Source organism: Primulina tabacum, chromosome 16 (assembly GCF_025594145.1).
Source record: "Primulina tabacum isolate GXHZ01 chromosome 16, ASM2559414v2, whole genome shotgun sequence".
In the NCBI taxonomy this organism is placed as follows: domain Eukaryota; kingdom Viridiplantae; phylum Streptophyta; class Magnoliopsida; order Lamiales; family Gesneriaceae; genus Primulina; species Primulina tabacum.
Window position 1 is genome coordinate 31,370,603 of NC_134565.1, and position 21,397 is coordinate 31,391,999.

General features: G+C 36.3%; 2 protein-coding genes across 2 annotated transcripts in view; one reads left to right on the forward strand and one right to left on the reverse strand.

The window, feature by feature from the left end:
- LOC142528591 (putative RNA-dependent RNA polymerase 5) overlaps nucleotides 1–21,108 on the reverse strand; it is a 34,981-nt gene extending 13,873 nt beyond the window's left edge. Inside the window, exons 1-14 of the mRNA XM_075633639.1 lie at nucleotides 20,677–21,108; nucleotides 19,567–19,840; nucleotides 19,341–19,479; nucleotides 18,860–18,934; nucleotides 18,593–18,743; nucleotides 17,445–17,655; nucleotides 17,265–17,352; nucleotides 17,015–17,158; nucleotides 12,950–12,982; nucleotides 12,744–12,815; nucleotides 11,206–11,312; nucleotides 10,572–10,720; nucleotides 10,114–10,339; nucleotides 9,463–9,688 (exon numbers count right to left, since the gene is read on the reverse strand). Coding sequence (XP_075489754.1) covers nucleotides 9,463–9,688; nucleotides 10,114–10,339; nucleotides 10,572–10,720; nucleotides 11,206–11,312; nucleotides 12,744–12,815; nucleotides 12,950–12,982; nucleotides 17,015–17,158; nucleotides 17,265–17,352; nucleotides 17,445–17,655; nucleotides 18,593–18,743; nucleotides 18,860–18,934; nucleotides 19,341–19,479; nucleotides 19,567–19,840; nucleotides 20,677–21,016 — 2,235 coding nt within the window. The 5' untranslated portion in view covers nucleotides 21,017–21,108. The remainder of the gene's footprint in view (nucleotides 1–9,462; nucleotides 9,689–10,113; nucleotides 10,340–10,571; nucleotides 10,721–11,205; nucleotides 11,313–12,743; nucleotides 12,816–12,949; nucleotides 12,983–17,014; nucleotides 17,159–17,264; nucleotides 17,353–17,444; nucleotides 17,656–18,592; nucleotides 18,744–18,859; nucleotides 18,935–19,340; nucleotides 19,480–19,566; nucleotides 19,841–20,676) is intronic.
- On the forward strand, nucleotides 6,831–8,414 carry LOC142529141 (uncharacterized). The gene has a single exon (XM_075634563.1). It carries the CDS (start codon nucleotides 6,846–6,848, stop codon nucleotides 8,322–8,324), a length of 1,479 nt encoding a protein of 492 aa, XP_075490678.1. The 5' UTR covers nucleotides 6,831–6,845; the 3' UTR covers nucleotides 8,325–8,414.
- Nucleotides 21,109–21,397: the final 289 nt, after the last annotated feature.

Sequence of the window (21,397 nt, forward strand, 5' to 3'; positions counted from 1 at the left end):
TAACAATGTAAATAGCCAATTATCGTAATAGCGCATGTTGGATCAATTAAGTTTTTGTGAATTAACAATGCTACTAATTTAAAGAAAATTTATAGAGCTTAGCCGAATTGAATACATGAGGGAAACTGATGATTTATGCGTAAATGGTTTCCCGACGCAAAAATGATCTTTCAGAGCACAGCCGGTGTCTAAGCATAACTGATGGAAACTAACTGATAGAAAGAGCTACTGATAGAAGATCATTGACCAGTTTGCATCACTGAATCAGTCAAATTGTTCGACGACATCCTTTGAAGATTTCCAGAACATTCTTGGAAGAGCATAGCCAAGCTGATATCAGATAAAATCTTAGCAACCGCTTTATCACTCCGTTTGAATGTCAAATTCCATGTGCACTAACCAAAGTGTATGATTTGTCAGAAAGAACGATGACATGGCAACAACGACGTCTGTATTTGGAAACGGCTATCAGATTAAAAAAGACGACCGTTGCAATTGAAGCCTATTAATAGATCAATTGGGTGGACTCTCGAATCCTCTAATCTTCGAATCTTTAACAAATGCATTTTTGAGTATCAAGTCTTTGAAAGCCAAACTGACCGAGCAATTATTCAAGCACACACTGAAGTTTCATATTTTCATCATTAAGGATCATCTGTGCTTAGAGTTTTTCATTGCAAGATTCATGTAACTGACATTACGAACTCATCAATTTGATTAAGTTGCGAGCATACTAAGAGTTTAAGTTAGATAATGGTAAGTCTTAGTGAAGTGGGTAGCTGTAAAATATTGTAATAATCAAAGTCTTTTAGTGAAAATCCTTTCTGAGATGAAGAGGGGGATGACGTAAGAGTAATTCAAGTCTCCGAATATCCAGAAACATATTTGTGCATTTACATTTTCACTGTTGGCTTATTGAGAGAATTTCAATACTGTGTTGCTTACCCAACCGAATTATTTCCGGACTTTGTTGACATCGTTTATTCACCTCTCTCTAAACCTATCTTTTGATCTCAACATTGCATGTGTACAAGAATTGAGCATTCTAGATTCATTTCACTGGATACAATCTTCAACCACATCAAATATCAATTCACAAGTTGCATGAACCATACACCATACTCTACTCTTAAGCTGAACCTTAAAACAACAAACATTTCCATCGACATAAGAACCATAGTATAAGTAGATTCTCTCGATTGTACCACCTACATAATCAGAACACAAATAGGCTTCATGTAACGCACCAGATTCGACGACTGTCCCCACTGTACCAAGACGAGTCTTTCCAGCGTGCTTATGTCCTCACTCACACGCACCCTAGGAAACTTCTCAGGGGGTTACCCATCCCAGAATTACCACAAGTCAAGCACGCTTAACATTAAAGTTCTTATGTGATGAGCTTCGGAAAAAAGATGTACCTTTTTATATGAGTAGTACCTATCAAATCGTTTAAGCACTTCTCAACTGTACAGTCCCATACCTGAACAGTTTTGGAATCCCTCTACTTTCGGTGTGACATGGGTTTATTCATGTTCTCTTCGCCTAGAAGCCTGCCAGGAGCCGCTCATTATCCCTGCAACCTCATGGCACAGGCGATCACCCCCGTCCTATTCGGCCTCGGGCCTCACATTGCCCACAAGCTTCCGCTTGGTTAGTCCCCGAACCACACCGTACTAGGAGAGTTCGGCTCTGAAACCACTTAAATGTCACGCCCCGAGACCGGGGTTAGTCGACATCGGCGTTCTTTTACAACCACACAATTGAAAAACAAGAAGCCTCGTAGTACAGTATAAACAAAAAACCAATTTATCATTGATAATCAATCATAAGATTGTCTTTACAACGTAGATTCTTAAAACGATAAAAATATGCTGAAACGTTAACTTACTAAGCGAAAACTAAAATAAACTTCTTGATTCATCTTAATATCAGCCTCAAAACTGGTCTTGTTCATCTTCCTCGATTTCCTCTTTTGACTTATCTGGGGAGGGTAGAGTAAGGGGTGAGTGATATGATCGTCACTCAGTAAGCGGGGGCCATTCGAGCACATACAAAACAAATACACATGAATTTCGAAAACCACATATCATATCATGCATAACATGATTCTCATAACATGTCATCATCATAACCATAGACATAATTTTGGCCAAGACACTAAGATTCATCTACTTTCCATGGTTTACTGATATCAGTCCCTAATTTTTACTCCTCTAAGGGGGCGATAACATATAACGGTTACAATCTCACCATGTGAGGGCCATAAACATATCATGCATATCAGGATTCCCATTCATATCCAGTTGAATTCTCACAGTGGCCAAAACATACGATAATCATATCAAGAAGGGGTAGAAACAGAATAGCGGTGCTCGACCGAAATTTTCAAAAATGAAATAATTCATACGCAACATATTTTAAAACAAGCCCACTTACCTTAAACCAGAAGAAAACGTGAAGAACTCGGAAACCATAGAATAAGCATGCAATTGACACTTCGAAAACGCAGCAGCACACCTACCGAAAAATCAGCCGCCTTATAAAACTTCTTCCGCCTTATTGAACCGTTGGATCGGGAAACTTTTACAGTACGTTCACGAGTACGTCAAATAAATTATGAACAGTGGAGACTGAGTTTGGAAGTCGTTTTAACCTGCTTATTGGCGAAAAACCGTAGGTATGCTGTTCTCGCCTAAAATCTGAGCAGTTGTTTTGGAAGGATGTAAACGAAAAACTAACCGTTGGATTTGCCTGGATATGTTATTCAAAACATATGAAAGCATATTTGGAACGGTGGAGATCGGATTCTGAGCACCCGAGTGAGAGAAATAATTTTCTAAACTTGGATAGACTTTAATGACTGCAGCAGAATTTTAGAGATGAATATCGAAAATTTGGAGCAAAAACTCGAAAATTGAGGTGAAAAATTTTAATGAAAGCTTCTCCTATTTGTAGAGGGGTGGCGAAAATCTTACCATAATTCGATTAATATCATTCCATAATTTGGAGATGCTCATTCCATAAATTTGGAGATGCTCCTTCCATAAATTTCGAAATGCTCCTTCCATAAATATTGAGATGCTTCCTTGTTGAGAAAAACAACCTTGTATGTAATATTTCCTTCCAATTAGGTGGATATCCAGCTTTAATTTACCGTGTATATTGCACTGGATTTAGAACTTCATGTATTTATTGGCTTGTAATTTCAAATATCATATATTATTTAATATTTTCGAATTTATTATTTTTACAATAATATCATAATTCGAAATTAAATTCTTATACAACTACACAATTGATAACAACAAGCCTCGTAGTACATTATAAACCAAAACCAGTTTATTACTCATAATCAATCATAAAATTGTCTTTACAACGTAAATTCTTAGAACGAAAAAAAATGCGGAAGCGTTTACAACTTACTAAGCGAAAACTAAAATAAACTTCTTGATTCATCTTAATATCAGCCTCAAAAATGGTCTTGTTCATCTTCCTCGATTTCCTCTTCTGACTTATCTGGGGAGAGTAGAGTAATGGGTGAGTGATATGATCGTCACTCAGTAAGTGGGGGCCGTTCGAGCACATACTGTAAAACCCAAGATTTTGTAATCGTGATAATATTTTTGTAATTTAAGTGTGCTAGGATTATGCAATCTTCGGGTATCTATCTCATTATTTAAGATGTAAGATTTGCAAATTTATCTAAAGTTGGGTGGATAATTATATCGTGTACAATATTTTTGGAGCTCAAGATTTAAGATAATATTGTGCATATATTTTGAACTTGGAATAATAAATAAGTCTATCACAATCCAAGAAATCAAATAAGGAATTTGGATATGAGCAGTTAAAGTTTGAGATATAAATTCAAAGTTGGAAAGATTTTTACCAGATAAAAATCTAAAATTTGAGATTATATTGAGATACCTGGATAAAGATTATGATCCCTAAATTTCGAAATATCCAAGGGATGGATATTTAGATTTCAAAATATTATCCAAGATCACGGATAAAAGAATGATAATTATCCTAGATTTAAAGTTTAATTCAAAAGTTCAAACGCGAGGATAATAAACGATCAGGATAGCAGTCACCTCCCTATAAATAGAAGAAGCTCTCATTCAGAATTTACAACCTCATTTACACATCAAATTTTTGAGTTTTTGCTCTCATATTTTCGAAATTCCTCTCCAAAAATTCTGCCTGAGTCATCAAAATTCTTTTCTCTCGCTCGGGTAGTCAGAATCCGATCTCCACCGTTCAAAATATGTTTCCATATGTTTCGAATAACATATCCAAATTTCAGCATTAATCCAACGGTTAGTTTTTCGTTTATAGCCTTCGCAAGAAAACTGCTCATATTCTACGCGGGAATAGCATACCTACGGTTTGTCGTACATAAACAGGTTAAAACGATTTCCAAACCCGATCTCCACCGTTCATAATTTATTTGACGTACTTTTAAACATACTGTGAAATTTTAAGCCTGTTCCAACGGTTCAATAAGGCACAATGAAATTTTCTAAACGACTGATTTTCCGGCGATGTGCTGCTGGGTTTTCGAAGTGTGAGTTGCATGATTCTTCAATGGTTTTCGAATTTTTCATGTTTTCTTCCAGGTCCAACGTAAGTGAGCTTGTTTTAAAGATTTAATTTCGATTATATGCATTTTCGTTTTCGAAAATTCGGTCGGGTGCAAATTCTTCTTCTACCCCCTTCTGGTTACGATTGTCGCATGAATTATGTGTTAGCACTGTGAGGATTCAACTTGATATGGGTGGGAATCCCAACCATGATATGACCCCTTACGCGATGGGATGTAACCGCTATATGGCCTCGCCCTCTAAGAGGATTAAAAATTAATGACTGATATCAGTAAACCATAGAAAGTAGAGAAATCTCAGTGCTTGGTCAATGGTATGCATATGGTATGAGTCATGTTATGCATGGTATGTGTTTTGAATTTTTATGTATTTTGTTATGTTGTGATCGAACGGCCCCACTTGCTGAGTGACGATAATATCACCCACCCCTTACTATATCCTCCCAGATAAATCAGAAGAAGAAATAGAGAAAGAAGAAACAGACACCAATTTTGAGGCTGATAGTGGACGCATGAAGAATTTTAATTAAGAATATGTTCTTGTGAGTTTTTAATTCAAGTTATAAACGCTTCCGCAGTTTTTTTTATCGTTTTCATAGTTACTATTGTAAAGACGATTCCATATTTATAAAATAAACTGGTTTTGGTTTAGATTGTACTACGAGACTTGTTGTTTAACAATTATGTGATTGTTGAATAACGCCGGTGTCGACTAACCCTGGTCTCGGGACGTGACACATATGTAACAAATACACATAAATTTCGAAAACCACATATCACATCATGCATAAAATCATTCTCATAACATGTCATCATCTATTACACCCCGAGTCCGGGCCCGCGCCTGCGTGACTGCACAACGAACCCCTATAGCAACTACTTCGTATTCGTCCTCGCTTTTACGAAAATGATTACCCCAAGTTGCTATAGAAGTCTATTGTAAGCTCATTATAAACTCATTTTAAATCTTTAATTTTTAAGATGTGGGACAAAGGGTATCACAATCACCCCTCCTTCAGAACGCGACGAGGACGGCCTGACCCTAGATCGACCAGGGCCGAGAATCTAGAGGTAGCTCCTACAAGTTCAAGAGGTGGCTCCCGTCATGTAGCACTTTGCCTCGCAGGTTCAAGAAGTGGCTTCCATGCACATAGCACTTTGCCCTGCATAACACTTATTTCCCGGTGTTCCTTGCTAGTGACCGGCTCTGATACCATTCTGTCACGCCCCGAGGTCGGGCCCGCACCTGCGTGACTGCACAATGAGCCTCTATAGCAACTACTTCGTATTCGTCCTCGTTTTTACGAAAATGATTAACTCAAGTTGTTATAGAAGTCTATTGTAAGCCCATTACAAACTCATTTTAAATCTTTAATTTTTCAGACGGGAAACAAGGGGTATCACACTTCAACATTCAAATGTCCATTATTTCTGTACAATTTGCCATTTCTAGGAGATTTTTAAAATAAGCATCCTAAAGGCACCACTACAATGTCCAATCTTAAGTGTCTCCATAAACTGACTTACAACTCCCATGATCCGATCTAGCAAGAGTCAGATATATAGTTTGCTGACAAGCCAATGATATTTTAATGTGTCTCGAACATTTATCCAAAATATTCAGATGCAAGCTCCAGGTCAGATAAATGGTAATAAACCAGTGTTCTAAAAATCCCCGCCTAGGACCGCTTAGGCGCTGGGCGGTCCAAAACCGCCCCGATTTTAGGCTAGTCGAAACTTCTAAGCGCCACCATATTAATCGGCCGCCTAGGCGGTCGATTTTACAATTAAAAATCCGCCTAGGCGGTTTACACTTCAAAAAAAAAAAATTATGATATTCCTAATTATAGTATATATGCATATCACCGCCTAGCCGGATTTCTACTTTTAAAAAAAACCAAAATAATAACATTAATAAATAATAATTATACTTTAAAGAATAATGTTGGAAACATATTTGACATTTGTGATTTGTCTGCAGCCCAGCCCGTTCCTTGAGCTTTCAAAAAAACCCTTGTTCTTATTTCTCAAGCAAACGCCAGAAGCAGGACGATGGTTCGATCGAATCCTTACATTGATTTCCCAACATTTTCAGGTCAGTTTTTGAATCCTTTTTAAGTTTTAACTAATGTGTTCGAGTGTTTTCTTCCTGGGATTTTCGATTTTGTGCCTGCGATTTTCTGTCTTGATGGTGTTTGATAAAATGACTCTATAAGAAATGTTTGTAATCTAACAAAAAATGGCTGGTAATATGTCTTTTGAAGCATCTAATTCAATGCCAGAGACGGAGGGTGATAACCCTTTGAAGCGTAATTTGAAAGATGTTGGATGGGAATTTGCGGACTTGGTGGATCCTAAAAATTTGGATAAGTTGAAATGTAAGTTATGTGGAAAAATTACTAGTGGTGGAATTTATCGGATGAAACAACATATTGCCCATATCAAAGGAAATGTTGCCCCGTGTAAGAATTCTTCGAACGAGGATAAAGAGAAGTGTAAGAATGCCATTGAAGACGCAAGAACAAAAAAGAAACAAAAGAATACAAATGAAGTGGCGGTGAGAGAAGAAGTTGTTCTTGATGAATATGAGGAAGATGGAGAGAGTCTAGAAAAAAGAAGGAATCCACTTACTCTTGGTCCTATGGACCGATTTGCATCTGCCATTGACCCTGATTCCGGTTTGAGTGGAAGTAAGAAGACGAAACAACAACAAAATATTCTTGATGGACTTTGGAAGCAAAGGACACATAGCATGCATCAATATGTAGCTCGATGGGTGTATGAGTCCGGTATTCCTTTTCATGCCATTGACAATGATAGCTTCAAGAGGTTTGTGGAAGCGGTTGGTCAATTTGGACCAGGTTATCATCCTCCAACTCAATACCTATTAAGGGAGCCTTTATCGAAAAAAGAGGTAGAAAGAACTAAAGGTCTATTAAAAAAACAAGAAGAAGAATGGGCTTTGAATGGTTGCTCAATCTTGACCGATGCTTGGACCGACCGGAAAAGAAGAAGTATTATGAATTTGTGTGTCAATTGTAGGGAAGGCACAACTTTTCTTTCTTCTAGGGTGGCATCAGATGAAGCACACACCGGGAATTATATATTTGAATATGTGGACAAGTGCATTGAAGAAGTTGGGCCACAAAATGTAGTTCAAGTTGTAACGGACAATGCTTCAAATAATATGGCGGCGAAAGATTTGTTGAAGGAGAAGAGGCCACATATATTTTGGATTTCATGTGCAACTCACACAGTTAATCTTATGCTTCAAGGCATTGGGAACCAACCTAAGTTTAAAGGGGTGATTGAGAAGGCGAAATGCTTCACCATATTTATTTATGCACATCACAAGACATTGTCAATGATGAGGAAGTTCACCAAAAAAAGAGACATTGTGAGGCCGGGAATAACAAGATTTGCAACCGCTTTTCTAACTTTGCAAAGTTTGATGGAAAAGAAAAATGAATTGAAAGCTATGGTTACTAGTGAAGAATGGAATGCATGCAAACATTCAAAGAGTGTAAAGGGGAAGGTGACATATAATACCGCTTTGAGTGTCTCTTTTTGGAATGGGGTAAGCTTTTGTTTGAAGGTTTTTGCTCCTTTAGTTAAGGTACTTCGTCTTGTTGATGGGGACAAAAAACCATCTATGGGTTTTTTGTATGGTGAATTAGTTAGAGCAAGAGATGAGATTAAAGCGGTATTTAAAAATTAAGAGCTTCATTATCGTCCAATTATTGATATTATTGATGAGAAAAGTCGTAATCGGCTTGATAGTCCACTACATTTGGCCGCCTACCTCTTGATACCGGAAGGTTGAACAATTTAGTTTATGTTCAATTCAATGCCAAGATCATCAACAAGAAGAGAAGGCAAGAAGAAAAATGAGTGGATTTTCTACTTCCTAGTGAAGCAACTATGGCACAAGGATGGATGGTTGATGGTGGAGATGAAGATGTTGAAACAAATGTTGAAGATGTAAGGGAACTTCACGAAGAAAAATTTGTATCGGATGAAGAGGAGGAAGAAGCCATGGATTTTGAGTTTGAATCCGATACAGAAGAAGTATTGGAAAAATATAGAGATGAACTAGAAGAGTTAGATGTTTAGGTTTAATATCAATATATTATGTTGGAAAAAATGTTGAACAAATTTAATTTTCATTGTACAACGGTTGTAGTAAAGTAGTAAACTGATGTGGATGATTCATATATAAAAATTTATTAATATATATTTATTATTACAATTTTAAATTTTATAATAATATATATTTCATATACAAACATAATACTCATGAACCACTTAATGAATTTAAGCTTTAAAAAAAACCGCCTAGGCCCCGCCTAGTTGCCTAGGCGCTAGGCGGTAGGTAACCGCCCGCCTACCGCCTACCGCTTTTTAGAACAGTGTAATAAACAAACCCATCCCTGGCTATGAGATCACGCTGATGTGGCAGAGAGTTGCATATCTATCTTATAGTAAAATGACAAGGGCAAAGTGTAATATAATGTTTTACCAAACAAACACAACATTATAGGAATTCCACTTCATATCAATCTCTTTTCAACAACATAAAATTATCCATTTACTTTGTCTTTTCATTTGAATTCCCAAGATATCCCATCAAGGCAAGATAGGAAATAACCCCATTTCGTGTCTGATTTTTAACTTTGGATGAAGTTACCAGATTATAACAGAACCATAGGCAATGCCTATCAACATTTTTCTACAAATTAGTTAACATTTAGCTTGAAATTTATTGTAATGCCTACTGATCAATGTGGGATTGGTTTCCAGAAGAACCATTAGGGAAACTTCAACAGTTGCATGATATCAATGGTAAAGATACTAACCTCAGGATTTCTTGAAACCCAATACATGTCTCCGTCGAAATCACCAGTTGCCATTTCATAAGGAGCTGACCTCCAGCCTTTAGTCGAAAAGAATATACCATACTTGGCGTTACCAACAACCTCTTCCAATTCCCTCAAATATATGGCCTTCATAACATGAATATCTCCAAAATGCAATCCAGGATTCCGATAAACTAATACCTTCCCCGAAACTTGACCATGGTGGCTGCATGTTGAACTATAACTTATCAGCGCGACACAATATGCCACATCTATACTTCTAAAGTTTTATTATGTTTTGGTACATAAATATATGCAGGGGGCAAAGGGGGTTCTGTTCATCATGCAGGACTCTTGCAGTGACAGGTGGGACATCTGATTGACTGGGTAACAGGTTAAGGAAATAAAGTACTTCTACTTTGCAAAAGTGCAAACAACAAGGTCACAAAAAGGTACAAGATAGTTTTTGCCAAGGCACAGCTATCTGTTACAAAACAAGAAAGAAAAGATGTATCACAGCATGAGTAAAACATAGCCATAGAACTTTGATGGAAATGCATTAATATATTAGTAAACACTACAGTAACTGTGGCATCCATGGAACAAATTTTGACAAGCAAGTTTGATAACAGAAATTCTGTATACACGCACAGGATAACACAAACTTCATCATAGTTTAATATTCCAGTTGGATCAGCTGTTCCCATTAGGTAAAGGGTTTCGCTGATTGGTAACTTTCCAGCTTTTAAATTAGACTTCTCATTCTTCTCTAGATTCCATAAACAGTGTTGGAGATACGGCTCATTAAGGGGTATCCCAGATGAAATCATTCTCTGTGCCAGAAAACCGTACTGTAGACCATCATTATTAGAAGCAACTGCAAGAACGAACAAACTTGTAACAGTAAATACAGTTACAATCATGATTGAAGATAAGCAGCAGTTTATTGCAATATGAAAAATTATGATCAGCTAAAAAATGAAATGGGCTCAAAATAGTTGCCGAAGAAATTACAGTAACTCAATTATACAATTTAGTGAGTAAGTCAAGGGATATGATAGAACATTAACAAATAGGACAAACTCGGTAATATAGCAGCTGAAATATACCTCTCAGAGCTGAACTCCTATTTGTGTACACATTTCGAGAGTCTTCCAGTGCATTAATAAGCAAACTTAGAAAGAATTCTGGTGGAACATTCCCACAGCTTAACAGAGCAATCAAATTTTTTGATAGAGTGGTTCTGCCAGGCTTACGACTGAAAATTATGACATCAAGTATCAGTAAATATAAGTCAAAGGAAAATACAAAATGAATCATTTACAGCACTTAAATTCTTACTAATCTAGAATCGTTGTCTGATAGTTACACATCCTTCTCCTAGCTAAAATTGTGTCTAGCTCGTGGAAAATACAGTATCAGAAAGAAGTGTAACAGCAATTCAAATGTGAAGATAGTTGTGTTATGTGATGATGATGATCAGATGTGGTAACTGAGGTAGCACACAATTACTTAGGCACTTTGTTGATATGAATCTGACCGATACAAGACAACCGGATTGTTGGAAAAAGGAAAAGCACATATAAATTCATGCACCTAGAAGTTGATAAAACAATAAACTGTAGTAGTGCTCAAAACTTATAATTATACCGGAACCGGTCATTCTAATGTAGTATTAATACTTAACAAGAAGAATTAAAGCTAAACTGAAAGAGAAAAATTTATTATTCAAGCTATAGATACCTAAAATCGACAATCTCCAATGAGTTGAAAGTTTCTTCCTTTGTAAATGTGCAATCTCTCTCAACCTTAATCATCGAAGGCCTAATATGAATTGTTCCACGTTCAAGCTATAGATGCCAGTAGAAACCAATGAATCACCATGGTAAACAAAAATAAAAAATGAAAAGCTCTGGCCACCAAAAACAAAATGGTATGAATTAGCAGAAAAAATTAAGTCATGAATTTCACAGGATAGTAAAATTGAATCAAATGAATTTCATTCATACACCAACTACTGACCTATGTTAAGGACTCAGAAAATGCAATTAGTCTCAAGCCCAAACAAGGAGCCGGAATCAGAAGCCCAAGAGAGAAGTCCCAGAATTTAGAGTGTATCAAAGTAGGCCCAGAGTGCACATGGGGGATAGAGAGTGGAGACAGATATGCATGGTTATGGGGGAATAAAAGAGGGGTGAAAGTGCAGGTAGAACATACGAGAATTTTACGAGAGTTTTGCTACGGCAAGAAGGATCTCCCTTCAAGAGTGAGTTTTCTTTGTATTTCCTTTATATCTCAGCATATATCAATAAAATTATCTTAACATTACATAATATTTACTGTGTTGATTTATTTCTTTGTTAAATCTTTGTGTGACTTGATTCTGGTTGCAACATATTCTCCTTCTGCTCTCTTAAAAATCGTGTTAAATAATCAAATAAATATTATGTGATTAAATTTGATATTATCGCAATCGTGATAAATTTTTTACATGATTCATTAGTAAGGATTGATCTCATACCATGCTTATTCCCAAACTATTACTACCTATATTATATTTATAAAACCAAACAATGTAACTCCTACGTTGTGATGTATGAACTCTTCAATATATTTCAACTAATGTAATATCTAAGATATCAGAGCAGGAAATCCCAGTCTGGGTTTTTCTATCCTTTCTATCACCCAAAAGAATGGAAAATGTGTGCTGCCTGCATGCCTATCTCTCATGATAATACGGCAAAGTTCTGCCATCTACAACTTGATTGACTAGTGTTTACCCATTTCCTTGAGCACAATCATGAAAAACTATCAGTTGATGCTCAATAGAAGATAAAACATGTGAACTCCAACTAACTACTCCATGTCTCAGTTAGTTTAGATACATAATGGTATCTAAACATAATGGTGAAACCATGAACAATTTTCGTGAAGATATTTTCATGTTTCAAGTTGAACACTTCAATTCATATCTCGACGTTCAACCTGAAGGGGACATTAGAAAATCAAAGTGACATTCTATGATCAGATTTAATACTACTGATATCATACAATATATCTTTGATGCGGTTGTAATTAGTTGGGACTGATTTCCTACCATATGTATCTCAAAATTAATGACCGAACATGTCTTCACAATGTTTATACAACTACAAAATTCAGTAAAATGATTTGATTGGAGACCAGCTTTCGCCAAGTAACTGATATTTTTATTTGAATATTGTCATCAAAAATTTGACTGCACATAAGGATATGCATGCACGCCAACAATATTAATGTACCTTTTTGTTAACAAGAAGTGTCCCTTTAACAGCACAACCATTGTAGAATAATCGACATTGCATCAGCAAAGGCTGAAATAAGTTGAACAAAGAAAATATATCACAATAAAAAATTAAGCACAGTGGCCAATGGCTTACGAGTTTCAAGTTTGTCGCCATTGCTAAAGCATGGTACAATATTTAGTTGCATGAACTCATACACTTACCGGATCATTACTCCTTGTATCTACAAGATGTGTCTGCACATAGAAAATTAATGAGTTGTGAAAATATGCCACATAATAATATAACTGAAACTTTACAATAAAGTTTTAAAAAAGGAAACCGGTTATGTGCATACATTCACAACCCACCCTAAACATTATGCTGGATTATAATCATAAGAACAATACCCGAGCACATATAAAGCATCCGCTTTTCAAAATATTACTCGAGCGAGCAAAACAAGCTCATATGCACCCCGAGTACGAAATTCTAGTATATTCTAATGACTCTTAGCTTTATACTTTGTAATTATCATTGGTAGCTTATACATTATAATTAACATCCACATCACCATCGTATCGTTTCACGGAAAAGACATGGAACAATGGCAGCCATCCAAATATGCTCTGTAATTTGGAAAGGTCCAGAAAATCAAGGAGAAAGCGTGTGATTACTTCCAGATGCGATGTCCTTTTGGCAAAACGTTTGGAGTTTCACAAGCACCCAATCCCCAACAGTAAATTGAACTTCTCGATGCATATTGTCGTAGCTTGTTTTCATGCGAATGTGTGCCTCAAGTAAATGTTCCACAAGCGTCTTAAGAACCCGATCTCTTTTGAAGAGCTCTTTGTTGATATAATCAATGCGAGAAAGCCTAGGGCCAAGGTTCTAAAATTCACTAGGCTCTAGTCAGGTGTCTGACCAGCACCTAGTTCCTAGGCTGCCTAGGCGGGGCTTAGGATCATACTGTATCAACACAATAAATCCCATATTATAACTCCAACACAATAGCATCAAATTTAAAATGTCATCGAAATTACACATTTAATAGAAAATCAAAAATTTACTCAAAATTTTCAACATGTTAGTCATCGCACACAAACTCAATATCATCATTGTGATCTTCCTCTTCTTCTTCGGATGCAAAATCATCCTCGTGAAATTCTCTAACTTTATATCGCAGACGAAAACGAAGTCTCGTGTGTCAGGGCAAACCAACAACTCGCATTTCTTGATGGACTTTAGTTTAGGGTCTATAAGGACCATGGTCACTACCTTTTTTGAGCTTGCAATCACATCTCTTATACTACAATATGATCACTTACTCACAGAACACTCCACCCTTGGCAGTGGAGTTCGTGCCTCCCCAAATCTCGAACTCAAGACCTCCAGGCTAAGTACTTGGATTAAAGAGACTCGGTACCAATTGAGCTATTGCCACAGATTGGATAACCAGGAAGCATCTGAAACTTCATAAATTATTGTGGTAATTAAAATTCAAGGTTAAACTACGAATTGATCGTTTTCTTACGATGTCTATAGTGACGGGTAATTTAATTGATGTGAATTGACTGATTTTATGTGAATTTTGTGATTATGTGTTCCTTGTGTTATTGAAATGCATTTTAGGTTTATTCCTCATTTCATAAAATAAAACATGTTTTTTAACTATATTGGAATAATATGTGGATTATATCCATGGTTGATCACGCATTCATATTGAGTTATGATTTCGTTGTTTCCAAGAATTTTGTTCACCCTTAGATGAGTTATTTAGACATCATAGCCGAGGGCGTGTTAGCGCCACACCTCTGATGACTAGCGGAAGGGCAGAGCAGTTCTGCAGACTGTCACCCTTGACGCAGATGTGCAGGGCCGAGGGCGTATTGGACACGTCACACTCCTGGCACATGCGGCCACAGTTGTTGTTATCGATTCGTTGGATCCTAACCCGAGATTATTTGGTACCCTACGTGCATTGCATTGATTATATTACATGTCATTTATACATGTTGTAATTTATTCGATCTTCGTACTGGGGTTTGACCTCTGTCCCTTGGGGCTATTGTGGTTTGCTCTGTGATTCGACAGCCGGTTTTACAGGTAGTTCTGATGCAGCCGGTAGAGCGTCTGCCAATGAAACACAGTGAATTGAGTCGTGTTGAGTTTGGAGTCCCCAGATATTTATACTATATTTTGAGTCATTTATCGAGGAGATACCTTGTGTATTTGTATGTTGATATAATTTAGAGTTGGATTTTATTTGGTGTGATCGAGCATGTCTGGCTCTGCATGTGATTGATGTTTGGTTTGATATGTTGGACTATATTTTCGAGTATATAAATGTTGTTGAATTTTTTGAGATGTCCTACTTACGGAGAGGTCATGCCGAAATTTCTGTAGGCCAAATGGAAAAATTTTACTCGTTTTCGATGTTTACATTAATAAATCCTGGTTTTTTGGTAATTAAATTTTAATCAAGAGCACGAGCCCTCATGGACCTATAAAAAAATACATTCATTTTTTAAATTTAAATTAAAATCCCAACAACTTTTCAAAAAAAAAAAAACTAAAAGCCGCCTGGACCGAATTTTAGAACACTACCCAGGGCAATATGAGAGAAGTCGTGGAGGAGCACACCTATAAACCACCTCAACAAAGGTAGCACCAACTCAACAAAGGTAGCACGTAGGGAGGAATGAAAACTCGTATTACAATATTTGACCCATGCTAACTAGTTGCCCCACTTCTTTGGAAAATCATTTGTTAAAAATCTGAGGTACATCTAATTGAGGCAATCTGCTATTATTGGCAGATCACTTTACTTCTTTTTTTAGATTATCCAGATTTTATATTGAGTATGCTGAAAGCAAGGATATCTTCCATTACTAGTAGATTTCTTATTTACTTTTATTTTTCTTTCTTACCATAGTCAGTGTAGGAATTATCTCCATTAATTTGTCTTGTCGATCAATTTAGATCCTAGTTTATGGCTTGCAAGACAACCTATTTCTCTATATATGTATTTTTCGAATATTTTAAGAAATAAGGCCTCAATGACATTTAAAAAAAAAAGATAAAAACAAATGGTTTTCCTAAAGCACGCTTAAGAAAGCTTCCCAGGCAATTGTAGGTGCTTTCCTGGGCTCGCCTCAGTATCCCGCTGCGCTTGGGTGCCTACCCAGGCGCAGCAGGGTCGCTTGAAGGCGCCTGACGCCTTTTACGACTATGCTCCTTCCTGAACCCGCTTAATCAAGTACTGAATTTCATCAGAATTTTCTAATTCTTCCCTTACAGCTGTAAAGAGTGTGGTTGTGGCATGGCGATAGATTCCAAGGACCCTGATTCCTCGTCCCTACGTGAAAGAGCATCGGCCACCGTATTTGCTCATCCCATGCATTATTCAATCTGCAAATTGAATCCAAAAAGTTTGCTAGCCCAGTGCTGCTGCAGAGACGTATTGATGCTGCTTTGAATGGTCTTGGGAAAGGCTCTTAACAACACGAGAATCACCTCTTGATCTCTTAACGCCAAAGTACTAGAAACTTGTGTTCAGATATGTTGGATATTTCTACTGATTATTGGCATGATTCCATTTATAATGTATGCCAATTGAAAAATTGACAATTTTAAAAAGCCTCCTACATTATCACTTGCCGAAAAGCAGCCTACAATTGAAAGTTATTGATAAGTCCGTTATGATAAATATTGTTAATTCTTAGTTTATCCTTCTAGGATATTAAAAATAAAGATTATGTTGTTATCTTATCTTTTAGACGTAGAAACCTTATATATATCAGATTGTAACGTGTTGAGATCTTTTAAGCATTGAATAAAAATTATCTTCTGCAGTGCACGTCGTCTTCTTCTTGATTGTTAGCTTTTAAAAGTTGAAGTTTTCTTTAACCATGAACCTGCATTTCATAAAAATTATTCTGCAACAACCTTCACATCCATGTATTCTTGCCTAATAAAGTTTTATTCATTCTAAAAATCCAATAAATTTTGTCAAAGCAGGTATACTACACATTGACACTTTTTTATGTTTTTCATATAATTTTTAGCATAAAATATTCAAACCTTTTCATGGGAATTATCCTCACTCACGCTACAACATTTTTATTAATTTACATTGAGTGGGTTTAATTTGGGTGAGCCACTACCAATAGTTACCACTTCACATCCACGTATTCTTTTTTAACAAGTTATATTCATGCTGAAAATTCAATAAATTGTCAGAGCGGGTATACTACACATTCATACTCAAAGAACATAAAATTTCTTACCTCAAAACTACTGTCTTTGATGTACATCGCCGCAGAAAAATCTTTAGAACACTTCATTGCTAAATCTTCTGAAATAAATCCTGTTCCATCAGTATGAAACATAGGCTTCCCATCTTCATCATAGATAATATTGCCATTCTCATCCTAGAATGAAGGCACATGGAGATCGAATTAATATCCTCAATCCTCAAAACTGAGATGATAAGAAGTACAAAACTAAAAGAATTGAGAGAATAAGTAAAATACTAACCTTGAAAGATATATCTTCAATTTCTTCAACATTAACAGCATGAAAATCAACATGAAGCTTTATCGTCTTAGAAAGGATAAGGGAAAACCTAACGGGCAGAAACATGGGAAGAAACACTGATTTTCACAAATGCATCTTGGAGGAGAAATAACTTGAGAGAGGAGACATGCTAAAATCAACCTTGCCATGTACTTCTCAATGCTCGAGACCATGTGTATGTGCATAAAGAGGCCCCTTGCTTCAGTGACACTTTTTCCATACAAAATATAATTGTTGTCTTCACTACAAGGGTCAACAGAGCCAATATGAACAAAATAGCACTTCACAGAACTATATGTGTTCTGCTCTTCTGTTCGGACCTTTTTTTGTCGTTTTCGTTCATCTTTGAAAACTGTACAATGTAGTTATCGAGATTATATTCATTCACATTCCTAACAAAAAAAAATTCAAACAGACAAGCTATCACGCAACTGTAAATAGTTGTTAACAACCGAATGGATAAAACATCAAACGTTCTTAGACTCAAAGATAGTAACAAGGCAGTCGTGCACAACACACTGCCCCCAAAAACCAGAGAGAAGTGTTATTAATCAATCATACAAACTAAAAAAGAGATTTCCGCTAGACAGTGTGACCAACGGTGAGATGGTAAGATGCAAAAGAAATTTGAGCTAGAAAAGTTGATCAAATATGGTCTAAACTAATTTAATTGTTAATTATAATTTATTGACGAACAGAATGTGTGTTCAAAGTTAAACAATAACAATTGAAATAATCACCCAAAGACAAAAAGGAAAATTACACCTCCGAGCAAAGAAATTTTCAGAGAATGAAAGCAATCACATTGATTCGCTCCAAGGAAAAAAAGGGATAGCAAATAAAATATTTCAGCTAACTACAGAATCAGAATGACTAAAATAGATTTTTTTTTTTACAAGAAACGAGATCATATTATATATACATATAAAAACATGTAATGATTACAAAAAGTGGATAAGATATCCGCACACCGAGCCCCTAAAACTCGAGAAATATCAACAATATATTAATGTCCAATCTTTGACTAAGTCTATATCGATAACATATCAAACTCTTTATAATTCCTAATCCACAAAGAAACTCACAACTTGATCTTTTCTCAACACATTACACCCAATTCCGCTATATCTTCGAAAATTCTCTTGTTCATTCCTAGCCAGACATACCAGCAAATACAATGAACCACCAACAACCAAAAAATAAATATCATTTCAGCTAACTAAAGCAAACATAATGATCACTAAAAAATCAATTGCACTTCAAATAACTAAAGCAATCAGAGTTATCACCAAAAAATCGATAGCGCCTTAGACCGACAAGAATCCCTTCAGAGATATTGCCAAGGTCACTCATGCCATCCCTTAAGAACTTGACTGTCAATATGCTATCATCTCCCAAACACCTTTGTAAGTGAGTTCTCGTACTATTTAAATATGGACCCTGTAATAAACAAAATATATACAGCAATTAGACACATGTGAACAACATCCTCAAACCAAAATTGATATGTGAACATGCAAACAATCACATGATAGTACAAGTAGGCAGAGACTGACCTTGAAATGATAACTTCCATCTTGGTGAATATGACAAAAATAAATATGGGCTTTCCCAGAATCCCAATCAAAATACTGCATGAAAAAATATGAAAAAAGTTCATGTAGGAGTTCTTATGCAAACCTGGTGCCACAAGATGAATTAACTGTAACCCCCAAAAAATGGACATAATAAAAATTAAATATTTATTTATTTCCATTTGGGAAAGAAAATGGGTTCTTTCAGACATATATAAGAACTTTTGTCCATATCCGGATGTTGTCATTGCTCTTTTTTCTGAAATATTCATCTTATATCCAAAATTGATGCTCAAGTTTCAGAGCACAGAAAGTAAAAGTGCAGAAACAGTTATCTCTTGATACATGCTAAAACCTTAAAACCAGGATAAGATGGGAAAATTCAACCATTGAGGGGCTCAACAAGGTGTGTTATCAGAACACACTTCAATAAAACAACCTAATTTTAGGATATATAACTAACCTCACAGCGATCTGATTCATGACAACAGTTCTTTCCATAGGAAGACCAGATTTCACTTTCAAAACTTGCCATCGGTAGATCTTTCTTACTATAAATATCCATGGTATCATCCAAGGAGATTACATCTTCCAAATTTTTCCTACACAGCAAATCACCTTAATTTTGTAGAGAGGATCCTGACAAATATCCCAAACATTGTACTAATAGAGAGACAAGCAATACAAACCTCCCAATGTAGCTCAAAACCAAAAATAATTTCCTGAATTCGAGTCTACTCAGGATCAACAACTGCTGACTAACTGTGGTGGGTTTCATTGCCCCATTAAGTTGACAATTATTGACATCAGGGGTAAATGGGGACAGTGGTCTAATACTGGGGCTTCCCCTTTCTTGAGTTTCATCTCCCAATGACACCTGGATTTTTTGTTGCCCTGGGTTTTGCAAATTTGATGTGGTACAGTTCTGGACAAAATTTGACTCTGGGGACTGGCTTCCAGCATCTAACCACAAAGGAAACATCCATATAAACCATGCAACAAAAGATATTTGTCGAAGAGAAACAGGAGGTGAAAAATAAAATGCAATTTCCTGCCTAATTTAGCATATAAAGCCATCATTAAGATAGACATTCTTGTGATCAACATTGAGAACTGTTCATGTTACTAATTTAGGAGCATTTACATCAATTCTCAACAACAATATCTATAACTAGCCAAAATGGAATTAAATATTTTGCGCTAAAGATGTAATTTTTTTAGGATAAATATGTATTTATCGTCGACTAAATTGCATTTCCATAAGAAATCAAATTCCTCTTTCTGCTTTCACCTATGAATCATATACAAAAAGTAACTCACTCAAGAGGCAGATATGAAATTGCACCATTAAATAAATAAAGCCATTGTATGCCCAATACAGGCCTAGGATGAATCAAGAGTCGAGACTGTAACACATTGGACATGAAAATCACATGGAGCATCCGAATAAAAAAACATCGAAGTAGGCAATGAAACATCGGAAGTCGCTTGTAGCGAGCAATTAAGAATGCTTCACAAGTTTGTGCACCGAATTAATACTATAACACGGGTTTGAACATTTATAAATAATCAACCAAAGATAAAGTTTATATCTTTTCCAACTTTAAGTCAAAAAGTTGGCAAATTTTGCATAATTTCCGCCCAAAATACACAAAAAAATGTAATAATAAAACAAACCAGCGTCTCATTCCAGTTTCTAAAAAAAGTTCCATCTCAAACTCCTCAAAGCTGGAAACAGAAGGCCATTGATCGTCCCCAAAATCAGAAAAAGAAACGAAAAAGACCGAGAATTTCCATACTCCGATTCTGTGGAGAACTGAAAGGAGAAGTACAGGAAGGTGACCACACACTGCCGAAACTGGTGGGGGAAGACTGAGAACCGGAGAGCACAAGAGAGGCCTGAGCAGGGTAGTACTTCTTGACGAGAGTAGCAATGTAACCACTGAAAGAAGTATAAATACGTTGAGATGAGATCATGGCGAGGATCTCCATGGAAGCTTGCTCGCCAATCTCGGCGAGCAACTGTCGGGCATAGTTCTTGATCGGCGGTTGGGACTGAAGCTGGCAAATATCGCGTAGGATCGTCTCCACGGACTCCGGGAGAGGAACTTCTCGAGAGTTCGAAGATGAAGCAGACATCTTTCGTTTCTCCTTCCTTCTTCTGAATTTGACCTGAGTAGTTGAGTGGGTTCTCAGTGCTGAGCACTTCTTTTCTTTTATACAGAAGAAAAAGACAAACAAAAGAGAAAAGGATGGGAAAATAATTGAGCTATTTTTATACTTAGTACAGAATTCCACGTTGCATCATAACAGCACCCACATTGGGTGTTATACTCAGCATCCGCATTCGTAGGTGTTTAAACAACTATTAACTCATTAAAAAGTATGGAGTCCACTGCCACATAATCATTATAACAACATATCTCTTTTAACCACATTCTTTTAACATTCAAACTCATTATTTATGGGTCTCACTGCCACATACTAATTATAACAATATATTTCTTTTACCCACGTTCT